This window comes from Brienomyrus brachyistius, chromosome 2, assembly GCF_023856365.1.
Source record: "Brienomyrus brachyistius isolate T26 chromosome 2, BBRACH_0.4, whole genome shotgun sequence".
Classification (NCBI taxonomy): Eukaryota; Metazoa; Chordata; class Actinopteri; order Osteoglossiformes; family Mormyridae; genus Brienomyrus; species Brienomyrus brachyistius.
Window position 1 is genome coordinate 4,819,142 of NC_064534.1, and position 15,271 is coordinate 4,834,412.

At 44.9% G+C, this 15,271-nt stretch overlaps 1 protein-coding gene across 9 annotated transcripts in view; it reads left to right on the forward strand.

The window, feature by feature from the left end:
* The window catches only part of specc1la (sperm antigen with calponin homology and coiled-coil domains 1-like a), a 34,304-nt gene extending 21,309 nt beyond the window's left edge, over positions 1-12,995 (forward strand). For all 9 annotated transcript variants that reach the window (XM_048982542.1, XM_048982599.1, XM_048982553.1 and 6 more), the window contains 4 exons: positions 1,186-1,288; positions 7,080-7,196; positions 8,086-8,145; positions 9,978-12,995. In XM_048982542.1, coding sequence (XP_048838499.1) covers positions 1,186-1,288; positions 7,080-7,196; positions 8,086-8,145; positions 9,978-10,067 — 370 coding nt within the window. In that variant the 3' untranslated portion in view covers positions 10,068-12,995. The remainder of the gene's footprint in view (positions 1-1,185; positions 1,289-7,079; positions 7,197-8,085; positions 8,146-9,977) is intronic.
* Positions 12,996-15,271: the final 2,276 nt, after the last annotated feature.

Genomic DNA, 15,271 nt, shown 5'->3' on the forward strand with positions numbered 1-15,271 from the left:
CAGTTGACTGGTTAGCTCGCTGTGTCTTGTTTACTCTTTAAGTATCTTGCCTGTTCCATCTCTTCACCTGTTTTCAAGCCTTGTCTTCCAGCTGTTTTGTGTGTGGACTTTATACCTTGACCCAAACCAAAGCAGCCAGTGTAGCCTTATGTAAGAGGTCAGTGAAAGTCTTGTGACTTTATCAATTATGTTCGTTTGTACACTGATCAGTCAGCTAGCTGGAGCGCACCAGGCGCTTGCACGCAGATTTAGGGGGTGATTTCTAGTTATTAGGCCAAACTTTCTTAAGAGTGTATGTACTTTTATTGCAAGATTCGCTCTAGCCATTTTGGACGACCCTGTGACAGTAACTGTTTGAGTCTGTCAGTAATTGGCACGCCTGCTCGTTAATGGTTAATTAACCCTGTCTGGAGAAGTTTTAATTTGCCCTATACATTTTTTGTTGTTGTCCTTTAGCTTGTTTTTTCCATTTCGGTAAGTCGGCACAGTGAGAGAGGAACAGAGGGGAAGGAACTTTTAGAATGAGGTCCGGCGTCATTAGTGGGAAAGAGGAAAGTGGGTCAGTGACACGGAGTCTGTGTTGACCTCAGGGAGCCATAGAGCTCCGGAATGTACTGCTGGACTGAACAGGCCAGGACCCCTCACATTCCAGAATGATCCACGCTGACGCTTGTTGGGGGGGGAGAAGGAGTGTGTGCTGTTGCGTGCGTGAGCATGCGTGTCTGTGTGACTTTCTGCTCCCCCATGCTCATCCCTTCTCAACAGTTTATCTGCTCAAACCATGGCTGACGCAGTGTCATGTGGGTATAGTTTAAGGGGGTGTCGGTAATGTCTTCCTGTCTCGTGTCAGGAAAGGCTATGGGGCCCAGGCTCCATCTCCCTTTTTTACGGTTTTCTTCCTTTGTTTGGATGACAATGCTGCAAATGTGTGATTTAGGTCTGCTCCCCATGGAATAACACGTCCTTCCTCTGTCAATCCTGAATAACAGAATCCCAGTATCTCCTAAAGATGCCTGCACTGAGCATAGCGCCCCATTGTTTTTTATTCATTACTTATCAGTGGTTTCCTTAGGCTCCTGACTTGAGTCTTATGCTTTGCCCCCCCCCCCCCCCCCCCCCCCCGCCCCAACATCCACAGGCTGTCTTATCTGATGAGTGGTTTCTGTGTCCCCTTTCCACCCCTAGGGAGGAACGCAAGGACCCTCTGTCGGCGCTGGCACGGGAATATGGCGGCTCGAAGAGGAATGCCCTACTCAAGTGGTGCCAGAAGAAGACTGAAGGGTATCAGGTACAGGTCATGTTTGGGGGCGAGGAGTCCCATGCATCCTGTAGAAGATCGGTTTGGGATTCCTGGTTCATGTCTCAGAGATATAATCACTTCGATAAAAAAAGACAAAGATGTTTCTGGTAAGACAGCAGCTAATGATCTGTGAGCAGGAGAGACTCAACTCAATCTTAATTTGATTGTTATGACTAGAAGAAAGCGTCTGTGTTCGCTTTGCTAATGTGCTAGGTTGATGTAGGCATGGGAGGGTGAGGGAGAGCTTTGGTCAACTGGACAAGACAGAAAGTGGTATCTGTGCTTAGATCTCACGCAGGGAAGAACTGGTTCATCGTCTTTGTTTACTTTTGTTTAATGTTGAACTAAAGAAATGCAGAGGAAGCAGGTAAGGAAGATGGATGGATGGATGGATGGGACACTGTGGTCCAGATGGAGAAGATACAGCTCTCTGCTCATAAATTGCACCTACTGTATGCATGGAAAGTGCAGGGAAGACCATGAACAGTAGGCTTTTGAGCAGTAGATGCAGTTATGTTGTCACTGGGCCCAATATGAACCCAGTTTATACCCAGCAGGCGCACAGTGATTCTCTTACAGCATGGGGCACTTTCTGTCTGGTTTGATTCACTCTGCTGTATAGAGGATGAGGACCTTGAAGCTTTTCTGGGGGTCTGGTGATACCCTGATGCTGTATTGTGGCCATATAGTTGTGATATGTATATGAGTGTGTGTGTGTGTGTGTGTGTGTGTGTTTTTTATATATATATATATATATATATATATATATATATATAAACATTCGCATTCTGACCTTACTCTCAGCTGCCTTGCCGGTGGCCATTTCCAGACGGGTTCCAGTTCCAGACGGGAAGCATTCAGTGCTACTGAATTCCAGCCAGGACCTGTTCTGGCGCCTCCCCTCCCCTGCCCCCACATTTTTTTTTTCTCCTCCGTAGTAATTGGACATTGTCTGTTGCCTCTGTGTGCCTGTGATCCTGGGGGTGTTGTACACACCGGGAGCCTCTGAGCCATATCGAGCCCGTTAGCACGTGCAATGCTAACAGCTAGCCTCTTCACCTGAGCCACATACTCATTTGCATTATAATTGTACCAATAGGGAGGATGTCTGCTCTTCCCTGCCCTCCCCATTTCTTTTTACTGCCACGGTTTGAGGAAGTGTGTATTTGTAAAGGGGAGAGTTGGCTAATTCGCCATCTGATGTGCTAGACGTATATTTGTGGTATATGCCAAGATCAGTGACTGGTTCGTAATTTCTGTGGAATGTCATCGTTTCGCATATTAGGTCACCGTTAGGTTTGCAGTGTAAGCAGTAGTGGTTTAGTTATGGAATGGTTCGTGTTAAAGGAATGGTTGAAGTGTCCAAGTTACTGGAAGCTCTCTATGCTGAGAAAATGTGTCAGAAATCCATTCCAATCCAGTCAGGGCGAAACACACACAAATGGCTGCCCTCTACCATCCTACCTGTACTGTCAATGCAGATGTAGGTGCGTTGTAGACTGGCTGGTTGGAGAGACGAGTGAGCGTGAAGCAGACCCAGAGCTCCGTGCTTTAAACGTGAAAGAGTCCTGTTGGACAGCTGTCTATGGCCCCGGGGTGGGAAGTGCCGAGAGGTGGGGCTTTTTCATTCCCTCCCCACCCTTGGGGTATCTTCCATGTCAGTCTCATTTGGAGGGATGCACTTGTGTGGCTGGCAGTTGAAGGACCTGCGTCGAAAATCATGCCCTTGAAATTGTCGTGGTGTTTGTCACGTCTCCCCTCTTCCCTGGAACGCCCCTTCCCCAAGTTAATAACCCCACGTATGCTTTTCCCGCATTTCTTAACAGGTCTCACGTTGAGGTTTCACACTCGTGCATTTGAATACGTCCCTGCGGTTACAAAAATGGTTCAGCCCACATTGTTCACATCCCAGTACATTTTTGCCTCATCTGAATTGATTTGATTCATTGAAACGTAGTTAATTTCTTCTCACCCTCAGGAGATCTCTTTTTGTCACCGTGAATCCTGTGGGGTTTTATATTTGTTTTTTTTTCCTCCTTTCTGCAGTGTTCAGAGTCTTTTTAAAGGATGTCGTCTTATCAATCCATCCATCCATTTTCCAAACCGCTTATCCTACTGTGTCGCGGAGGGTCCGGAGCCTATCCCGGAAGCAATGGGCACGAGGCAGTTGTCTTATCAATGAATTTTTATAATTTGCTATTTATGGCTGTTGCTTGGAGACCTGTTTCTGTAACGTACCGGTTTGCTCGCCTGGACTCCCTGGTCAGCAGCATCACTCTGATCTACAGTGGGCTGGGCACCTGGTGCACAGATTGGGTTCTGTGGGCAGGCTTTCTCAGGAACCAGGGCCTGAGCAATGGCTTTGGACATAAGTGGATTTTTAGTTAGGTAGTTTGGAGGGGTGATTGTTGATGTAGGAGGTCTGTGCTCTGTTCCAGTCATCTCCTCGAACTCCACCCATATCACAGACCCCAGCATGCGTCGCTGTTTGTCTGATCTCTGCTGCCTATATGTCTGTCATCGAGACCTGTGTCTTAGGCAGTCCGTAACATTAAATTAAGAGCCACCTGCTTTGGCATTTCTTGTGCTCGCATACGCTAATAAAACACTAATATAAACTAATAAAACCACAACAGAAACGATTTATGAAAATCAAATGAAAAATGAAAATGTTAAATAAAAAAAAATAAAAAATCAAAAGTTAATTCCGCTGCCTGACACATGGGCGGAGCCCACAGCCCATGCACTCCTCTCTGCTGTCTTGGCCGTGTTGCCATGAAGACATGACCTACACCTGTAGTCCTACTGTTGTGACGGGATGATGAATTTGTCGTAGCAGACGGCAGGGGTGAGCACAGGCTTGTAATCAAAAGAATTTACTTCCTGATCCGATGCCCTGCTTTTAACAGCCTTGAGCAGGGTACTTAACCTGAATCACCTCAGTAGCAGGTTCTGCTTATTATGTCTGTAAAAATCATTGACGAAAAAGTCACTTTGGGTAAAAGCATCTGCTGAGCAGTGAATGATCTTTGCTGGTGGTGATGATAATTATACAGCTGAGTGGCTGTAAATGCGATTAAACTTTGGTGACTGAGTCCCCCGGTCACAGTCCTCCATCTGTGGCAAACGGAGTCCCTGCTGCCCAGGGCCACTGCAGTCTTAACCAGCCTGACCTCTCTAACAGCTTAACAGCTCTCCGCAGCCTGCCGTGTGCCGGTGAAAAGGCCGTGATTAATAAGGCCTGCCTGGTTCGCTGTGCTTTCCAGAGAGGACAGTCAGCAGTCAAGCTGCCAAGGGCGTGGCGACGAAAGGGCATCACATTCTGGGGGAGGGGATGAGCTGATTATGTGTCCCCATTACGATGTGTATTTAAGGCAAATGGTTAAGTCTGTTTCAGTGTAATGGCTTTCTGAACTTGAAGGCTGAAGGTGTAGTTCTGTTTGTTCTTCTTTCTTCCCCCCCATTATTTATTCCCTCTTCCCCAGTCTCTTCTACCTGACGTATGTATTAAATTCGCTCCCCCCCCCACCCCCGTCCCATCTGCCCCAACAGGATCAATCTTGTTCTGTAATGCTGGTAGGCCCCAGGTAACATTACCAGGACAGTGGCACTTGCTGATATGTAAATGGATGTTGCCAGGGATGCAGAGGATGTTGGATCAGCAGCGGGATATAACCGGCTAATTCTCATTGTCACCTCACCTCCGATTTTAACTTTTGCCTTCCTGCAAAAGCTAATGTTTATCTCTGACAGTGTCAATGTCATGAAACCATTGGACATTCACCAGCCTCAAGGTTTGTCTCGAGACCTTCGAGGTTTTTCTGAAGGTACCCCCTGGGGAGATGACCCACACCAAGCTGGCGAACCTACCAGCCAATCAGGAAACTTCTCGGTCTCGATTTGACGTATGACTAGGTGCCGGTAACACAAATCTAAGTTGCGAACTGGGCCTCGGAATCTGCACAGCTGATCTCCTGTAGGTCTTCTCATCACCCGCTGGCAGAAAAAAAAAAACTGTAACGCTTCAAAATCTCACCGCTCTTCGTTTTCACCGTCCTCAGAGCTGTGAGTGACTGTAACGTGTTCTGGGATCCCCGATTCTAAGAACTGTAAAGCTGGTGCTATTAGAGGTGTCAGTCTCAGGGTTGTAGGGAAGTGGTTTCTGATAGTGTGGGTGTTCATGTTGCTAGAAGATGGTGTTCATATTTACCAGAAAATATTCTGCTTTGAGGATCCTGAGTGTTTACATACTTTTTGCAGTCTTCATGACCTCGTGCCGCTTGCCTGTCTCAGGTGACTGACTTGAACCCTTACACCTTTTCTTTATTTCGCTGTGAATACTGGTCTGTTGCTTCAGTCTACTTCATCTTTGGCTTCTTTGTTGCCTCAGAATTCAGTTGAAGAAAATGTCTGTATGTGAATCCTACGCCTAACCCTTTATCAGGCTTCTGTGAGTCAAGTCAGCCAACACGAAATGGGAAAACAGGACCTACGCTTGACTCTGCAGTCGGTGCCGATTATCAGGCAGAAACAGCTCTGTGGACTTGATAAATCTTCCCAAGCTCTGAGGAAGGAGTGTGTGGCAGGAAACGTAGCCGAGCACCCCAGGTCTCGTTCGCACTGAAGCTTCCAAACGTGCCGCCGTACCCAACGTTTGACCTGGGCAATGACCCGGAAATATGGAGAGGCATCCGATCTGCTTCATTACTTCAGCGTTGCGTTCAGTAATACCCAGCCGCAGGATAACGGGATGCAGGGATATGTTTTTGAAAATTCTGAGTGATATTACATAATTGTGTACTGCTTTGAACATCTGTATCTGCTATTTGTTTTGCACATTCATTGTTGAAGGATTTTATACGTAAAACACGAGTGTTTCCATTTTTTGAGTAATTGCAAAAATATACGTTTTCTTTTCGAGTGTTTCTCAGAGGCCGTGGCCTCACAGATTTTCATTTTCGGAATGTGTTTTATCCTTTATTTACGATTTGAAAATGAAAAAACAGTGGTGATTCTCTTATAACGTAATAAGTGTTGCATTATTGGAGTTAAGCAGTCAGTCTTTTTAAAGCAAAATAAATGCAGAATGTACCAGTTTTAATCTAACGCTCCACAGAGTTCCCGCAGCTAAAATAAGAGCCTGTTTCTCCACCGGTGCCTTAAACAAGCCAAATCAGTCATTGTTCACTATGCATTAACTGAGTTGATGACTCACTGAATCATAAAATTTCTGTTGATAAGCAAAATGATTAAGCACAACAGGGTAGTTTCCTCCATGACTGGAGACTCATAAGAAACATATTTTAATTGTGGTTTGTGAGGTGGGCACTGAAAGCACAGAATGCATGGCAATTGGACATGTTAGTTAGCTATGACAAGTTTGGTTTTTAGGCGAAACAACTACATGATCTACTTAATCCATCTCTGGCAGAACAGCTTGCTGGCCATGATCGAGCTTACTGGCCATGAAGGAATCTCCCAGAGCTCTTAATGGGACTGCCTTCGCATTTGGCCGAGCAGTGACCGCGTTTCATGGTTTGGCCCTGTGTAATATCCATCCATCCTCTGAAACCGCTTGTCCTGTTCAGGGGCCATCCAAGAGATTATGGGTGTAAAGCAGGGAATAACCCAGGATGGGGCATCAACTCATCGCAGGCCCCGTGTAACAATCGGAGAACGTTTACCTCGTCTTACAGTGAATGATGTGCCCTCTTTGAGTGCTCAGTGTGGTTGTTTCTGTTCTCCCTCGTCCATCTCCATTTTTCTTTTCCTCCACCAGAACATTGACATCACTAACTTCAGCAGCAGCTGGAATGACGGTCTGGCTTTCTGTGCTATCCTCCACACCTACCTGCCAGCCCATATCCCGTACCAGGAGCTTAACAGCCAAGATAAGGTAAACGGCAGCCGACTCCTCCCGACACTCAACCACTGGCTGAGGAGCCTCAGAGACTCACGCCGGCTCTGTGGCCTCCATCCTTCTCTAAATCCTGCCAACCAGCAACATTGTGACCAAAGGAGCAAGAAGCTCCTCTGAAGGAAGAGGTCTGCTGAAAACTCAGTGCAGTTTAAAGTTAAACAAACAAGAAAAATCAAATCAAATAATCAGTCCTTTGCACTAACTGTGTGTCCTAATTGTGTGTGGTTCAAATCCTGGGGCTTTAGCTAACTACATACAGCATGCCGACAGTGTCACGTAGTTCACTCGCTGTTCAGCTAAGCTTTACAGTGTCCATGGCGCGTGGGATACTGGTTGTGGTGTGACTGCTGGTGCCAGATGTACCTGTGTCTCGGAACCAGCTGCCGTTCTGGGATTTTTACATGCTACAGTGTTTAGAATTTACAGAAAATGACGTGATAAACAAAAGCGTCCAGTCAAGGGATGTTGTTAATGAGAGAGCTCAGTGATTAGCTTCGTTAAAGCTAACAGGATGTCCGCAAGTGGAATAACAAGAGGTCTGTAACACACTGCTGTGCAGAGAATCATCTCTGAACCCACTTGGAGATGAGGGGTCCTTTATAATAGTAGCTAAATGTATCTAATAAAGTGGCCAATGAGTATATTTTATGTCTTTGTGTGTGTGTTTTTTTTTTTTTTTTTTTTTAAATCTCATTTGAGCTTATTGTGTTTCGCAACATAAAGCTCCTAAAATCGGGTAATGATAATGAGCTTTTATTGACTAGGGAAGAGGAAGTTTCATCACCATAGCTGTTAATTGAACCCTTTGATAAGCAGTTTTAAGTTTACCCAATATTAAGATATATATATTTTTTTTTTTTTCCAGAGGCGAAATTTCATGCTGGCTTTTCAGGCAGCGGAAAGCGTGGGGATCAAGTCCACATTGGTAAGAATCGGCTTCAAGTGCTGCAAAGAAAAGGATGTTGGTTATTATAACTCTGGTTATCAACATTGCTTTCCTGGTGATTCGTGATGGGCGGTTCCTTGTCCCCGATGATCTCTGAAGGCTTCGTGCTTCGTCAGATGTTCAAAAGCACTTTGTCAGATGTCGATGTACTTGTTGCTGATAGCGTTTTTGCATGTTCCTGTGGCGCCATCCATCCATTTTCCAAACCGCTTATCCTTCTGGGTCGCGGGGGGTCCGGAGCCTATCCCGGAAGCAATGGGCACGGGGCAGGGAACGACCCAGGATGGGGGGCCAGCCCATCGCAGCCCTGTGACACTTCATGCAAATTTTTATTTCATGCTGCTGCCTCCGTGGAGCCTCCTGCACCACCCTGCACCAGCGCATCCTGCTATTACATGCAGTTCCCAAACCCTTTCCAGTTGGTCTGACACGGGTTTTGTGCCGCCACACTGTTCATGTGCGGTAAACGTGACATGAGCTTCCAGGTGTTTGCTCTTAACAGGAACATTGGCTCTGTCTGAGAAGTATGCTTACAGCTGCATGTTAGCAGAACCACTTAGCCGAATGTGTATGGAATTTAACATGAATGGCTTCAGTGATGCAACCAGCAATGTAAATAGGTGAAGACGGCGCTCCTGGTGGTTATTATTAATAGTAATGTTACACCCCAATTCAGCTGCTGCTTAATGAGGGCTTCTTAGTGAGGGCTTAGGATACCGTGGCTCATCAGGCTTTCCACCACCATAGACCAACAGCGGCTGGTCCCATCAGGTTAAGGTGATGCTGGAATCCTGAATGTACACTGTGCATCATAGTGTTGCAGGTACAAGGAGCTTTGCTCCTGAGGAAGTTTATTGTTGTTAAGTTTCAACTCCACCTGAGATCTCGCAAAGATTGAGATCGGCGCGAAAGCTTTCTTGGCATTTTTGTGTCTCTCTCACCTTCCTGCTTTCCGACCTCCCTCTCTGAGACTCGGAGTAAACAGTCTGTAGCTACTGCATCCTCTCTGTAGGAGAAACAGGTTCTCGGTGACCTCTGTCGCTCAGTCAGCGTGGCTAGGCAGGTGTGGCGTCCTGTCACATAGGTGTCAAATGAGCTGTATGTCTCTCTCAGGAGTGGCAGCCCAGGTTAATATAAAATTACAGAAATACTGGCCTTCTACGCCAGCGCTTTGTGATTGTTTTTTTATTGCTCGTGTTTACTATTCTAGAAGGATGAACTTATTTATGGTGTTTAGTCACCTCAAATTAAAATATGTTTATCTTTGCAGGTGAGAGGTGTTAATATGGATGTTATGAATATATTATATTATGGTTCTGATTTCCTGTGGCAGCAGCCTGTTGAGCTTTGAGTAGAGCATGTCTGAATACCTCGTGCAGCTTAAGGTGGCAGTAAACCCATCATTTCATACTTGAATGTAATATCTCTGCTGTGGTGGCAGAAAATCTGCAGCTTGTGACTTGCTTTTGTCAATACAAGTATTTTCTCGGTTCCTTCCCAAACGTGCAGGCCAGTGCTGGTGTTTGTGTGCAGAGTTTAATAAAGGTTTCGCCGTATCTAGAGCAGTCCTCGCCAAGGATTTATCGAAACCCGAGACTTGGTGCTGAAAGGAGTAACCAGACCTCCTTTTTAAATCTATTAAATATATGATGTTTTATTTTTAAAAGCTGAATGCAGTTAGAATCTGATTCAATGTTTCCAGATGCACCTAATAGTTTAATTTTAATACACAAGACGTCTTTTTTTTTTTAATGAATGAAATTCCAGTTTAAAAGTGCTGGTCTGATGAGGTTGCGCTCTCTGGTTTGCAGGACATCAACGAGATGGTGCGCACGGAGCGGCCGGACTGGCAGAGCGTGATGACCTATGTCACGGCCATATATAAGTACTTTGAGACCTGATGCAGCGTGGGACTTGCGGTCCGCGTGTGAAAGATGCCGCTGCTGCACACCGTTGCCTCGGATACCACACCTGTCGTCTCTCCCTCCTGCCGACTGTCTGAAGACTCTCTTCTGAACATTAGCAAGTGCTCTTCCCCCGGCCCACCCACCCCCCCCCCCCCCCTTTGTTAGCACACCTCAGATAATCAGCGCATGCTAGAAAGTGAGATGGTGGACGGTCATCTTCTTCGGATTTAACCCCTTTATGGCGATTTCCAGTGTCAGTGTCCGCTACAGAGTCAGTTGCCATGACCGCTAATCCCATCACTACCGGTTCCACACAGCCGAGCTGCTTTTCATTGCTGTCTTGTTTTGGGGGGCCTTGAATTAATCAGGGTTTTCCTTTTTTCTTTTCTTCCTGTATGTCATTTAATTCCCAAATGAGACGTTTTCCTTCCCAGCTCTGTATCTCCTGACCCCCCCTTCAGTCTGCCGAGGGGAAACGAGGGGCCCCAGCCTTTGCCATTGTAGGTTCCTGCTTCTGAGAGCGAACCTGACCTTTGTGCCTTTGCTCGCACCCACTGCTTGCTTATTTAAACTCTCCGTAGACTAACAGCAAGTGTACAGTTGTGGGTTCAGTATAATTTTCATGGAAATCGTGTGCAGTTTTAAATCTGAGAATATTGGTTTGGGGTGTTCTGGTTGTTTTGAGTTTGTTTGTCTTTCAGCAATAGGGTCCAAGTTTGGCCAATGCAGTGCCTGACTGGGCAGAGCCTTGTGGGATAATCTCCTCCGAAGAGGAGGCACAGTTTGCTGAGAGAACCTGCGTTTTACACTCATGTTCTATTTAAGTCGTTACACTTTTTGTTTTGCTGGTCTCGGAAAGTTATTAAAATGTATAATTTTATGATTGCAACAGTGGTTTTGGATAATTTAAGATTTAGTCAGAGATCAGAGAGACTGAACCAAATGTTTCAGGGGCTGGAGGAAGCCAGTCGATCATAAGCTTTATGGGGACCCTGACTCAGGCGGAGGGAGCTGCGTTACTGGTTTTTCGTATCGTTCGTCTTGTTTTGTCGCTTGGTAGTGTTCTGTCACGAAACCCTGGTGTGAAGTATCCTCTGAAGTCATGGAAAGAGCGAGCGTTTAATAAGCTAAGTGTCTGCTTTATGGGCAATACAACATTCAAACAATGAGTGTGTGATGGTTGGCCAGTGAGCTTGGCGTTACCATTGGAATTGGTAATTACAGTTATCGGTAATGTGGTAAATTACTCATGGAGTCTAGTCCATGAGGATAATGGCTTTTATGGTCAGGTATAGGTTACTTGTACTGCACTATATCTCATATTACAGAATACATTTTTAAATGTATTTTTCTTCTGTTTTTCAAACAGCTGTTGATGGAGACTTTACAGCATACGAATGCCTTCTTAATGGTCTGTCTCATGTGAACTCGGATTGCTGAGTTAGAGGTGCGATCATGGAGAATGGGGACACTGCGATTCATATTCTAAGGCTGTGATTGAAGGGATTGTTTGTTTGAATGAGATTGTCTGTTAAGTTGAGAGAGGTCATTTCAAGGTCATACAGTTCAGCAGCAATATAAGCAGTATTCTAAATATGCATTGCTGATATGCACCATTTTCTGCTGGATTTAACTGCTTCATGTGCCATTTATTTTAATTTTCTAAAACCAAAAACGAAAGATCATTTTGTGCGTTTTAACTTCTTCGTTCCAGGCTTGGGGAAATGCCTAACTCCTCACTGTAACTTCCCTTTCAGACACAAATCTCAAGCATTAATGGCCTCTCTGATTTAATGTACAGGCTGATTTCCATTGGAGTCTTAATTAGTGCTGAAAGGATGATTAGGGTCTTACCCACATAATTGAGTCCTTGGCTCACATCCCACACTGGCAGTTCAGATTAGATAAAATATACTATGGCTTGGCGATTCAAGTTTTGTGTGTACATAAAACATTTATCAGTTTGAAAAACAATTGAGCAGTTCCGATTTTAGCCACTAATAGAGATTTTTAATCTGGCACTGAGATATCAGGTCTCAGTCTACGGGCTTGTGTTAGGGCCGGCATTGAAAGTGACAGGCTTCAGGGAAATTGAGCTGTTACCTTGAGCCCTCCCTGTCAGTCTGGAGCTGCCGCCCTTGTAAAAGCTCCCCCCCCCCCCACTGCATTTGAGGCCCCCCACGTAGGAACCATGCTCATCCTCTACTGCCTTATGAGCTCCTAGTCGTCATTATTTGTGCCTAAAGCGGACGTTTGCGTAAACCTCACGAGACCACAGCTTCAAGTGGAGCACAGCTTAGTTTTTGAGAAGCACACGTTCACCTCCGGCAGCTCTTGGCTCGTCGGGGGAGGATGTTCTTTTCGGGGACCATGAAGGTCTTCCATCATTCTTAGAGAATACATGTTAGATATCTGTATGATTGTGTATAGTTTCTTAAAATCTTACGGCTGCTTTTTTTTTATTTTATGACGAGCTGCTTAAGTAATTGGTTGGTGTCACCTGGCGGTCAGAGCTGACGGGCAGTGGTCAAATGCTGTTCCCATGGGAACAGACCCCGTCTGGACAGTGGTGTGGAAACGTGCTCAGGTTCATGTCCACGTTTTACTGTGGTTCACACATTTTATTCACGTCGTCCTTGACTGTCGTCCGCCGTTCTCGACACTGCAAACCGAAATGCCTTCCGATGACCATTGCGTGGACGTTCATGACATTTTCTGGAGTTTAACCTGTCCTCTCCATGGAAGAACTACTTTGTTACCTGGATCCTAAACCCATGACCTACGTTTTGGTAAACTCCTGAGTTAACACTATCTGCAATGAAAACAATATAGGCGAGGATTCCTAGAAAATATTGAAATACTCCTTGTTTATTTTCATGTGTATCATGTTGAATGTAATTAAAATACTTCAAGCTTCTCCTAGTCTTTGAGGTCCGTGTCTTTGTGTCTGTTTTGTGCTGTAAAGGCGTCGTATGACTGCAAAGGACACTAAATAGCGTATTGATTTTTACTTCACTTTTTTTAATCTTTGTGAGTCTTCTGATCTTGCCATTTTCTGCTAATACAAAAGTATGAATGGAGATGTGAACACCCTTTCCTTTACTTTCCCAGTTTTCAATTAAAAGCCTGTCTTAATGGTACATGTGGTGAGGTTTTGGTGCACTGGTTAAGGGCATTAAACACGGCAATCACTAATGTAACCGTAGACATATCAAACAGGTTTGAATGCCTCTGTTAGCTCAGACCCACCTTAGCACATTGGGTAATTTGTGAAATGTCAGGTTAAAATTAATGACATAAAGTTAAATTAATGGCGTTTATCTAAATCATCTCATTACTTCCTTAAATAAAGCGGAGAAGAATAACTGTAACAAAACAGGACATTTTTAAGTGTACATAATTTTGAATGGTCCCAAATGAGCACACCATGGTGAGTATACAACCAGATCTTTGTCACCAAGCGCTATAAATTCAAACAGTACCACAATCTGATCTAATTACCATTCTTACTGAAATTACACCACGGTGTAGCAGTGGGCATATCCGTGCAGCTGCTGTTTGGCCTTTGAGGCCTGCGCATGTCTGCAAGAAGAATGGGTTAAGGCTGATGCCTGGTAGGGGTCCTGTGTGCAGTCTGCAGGGATGTGCGTGGGTCTTCAGACCAGCTTGTGTTGTGGAAAGTCACAGTCTGTGTTTAATTATAATCCCTGCCTTGTAAAAATCTCAGCATTCAGCGACCTGCTGTACCAGTGCTGTCCTGGTGAGTGTAGTTTGTTTAAACAATACAATGCATATTTTTTTTTTACACTCTGACGTAACTAACTTATGCATAAAGAGCTTTCTTCTCTACTGTAAGTATTTCATATCTTAACCAATCTTGTTACATCCGTCTTGCAGGCACATGGCTGGAGCCTTTCTGCAGTCCCCTAGGAGGGGATGCCCCTGCATCATGGGGTGCACATTCATACAGCATAGGAGGCTTAGACAGATCAGTTAGCCTGACCGCACGTTTGCATTGTGGAAGGAACCAGGGAGAGGAACTCCTCACTCACAACACGGGTGGGATTTGAACCTGGAATTTTCAAGGGGCGAGGTAATGCCAGTATCCACTGAGTCACACATGATCCCTGTTATTAGATTGTTATAAATGCCTCAATAAGATTATAATCTAAAAAGCCCCTGAGGATTGACATTGTAGCACTTTATACACACAGTATTAGTCATAATCTGAAATTCTAATAGAACATACTTCATAACTTCTCTTTTTCTCAGACTATAAGAAAGTTCAAAGTAAAGTTGGATAATGACAGGGGGAGCATCTTCCTTCCTCCTGGTCTTAGTCCTATTTTTGTATTTTTAGTTTCAGTCATTCTAACACCTGTAGAAATACTCTGCGGATCCTGGCCGATGTCCCCACTCTCCCTACACTGACCCAACTTAACATGTCACCCCTTCAAATGACCCGCACAGCTTTCTGCCTTAACGTTTCGCCATTGGGCAACGGACTGCTCAGCTGTGACAGACTATAATCACTGATTCTGCCAGAATAATTTGGCAGTATTTTAAAATCTATTCCGTAGAAAAATGCAAATAGGCTGGGGTGCAGTTTTATTTTTTTTCCATCGAATGCAGTGCAGCCTGTGTTTACTTTATCTTTATGTTCAGGATGTGCCTGGTTTCAACCAGCTGGCATGTCAAACAACACTGATTAAATTGTGTTAATTTTGCCCCGTTTTTCCTCAATTATGCCTAGTCCAAGTAGCTACAAAGGTCAGGAACACAGGGATCCATTGTTCGAACCATAACGTCTTTCCTTGCTCTGGTGGAGAGCATTTCTGCTTTAAGGTTAGTCTGCTAGTTAATCTGTGGCTATAAAAAGCCTGAGCTGTTGGTTGATTGAGTGCTGCTACTCATGGTACATTAATCTTCGTAAACCCTGATGCGTTTGCATAAACAATGTCAAACTATCTATTCACGTTTGTCCTCATGTATCTGGTATTTCTCCATAATTTCACAGTAATTTATATATAATCCGGTGAGTTTCTTGGCTGTCTGCTCCAGCCCGTGAACCATAACCTGCGGGTCTCCAGTCCAACCAGACTTGCATTTGCAAATTTTCGCTCCAGCCACTAAGTGCATTTAATATAATTAAATTTGGGGTGATTGTATCTCTTCATGCTCCATACCAAACATTGTGC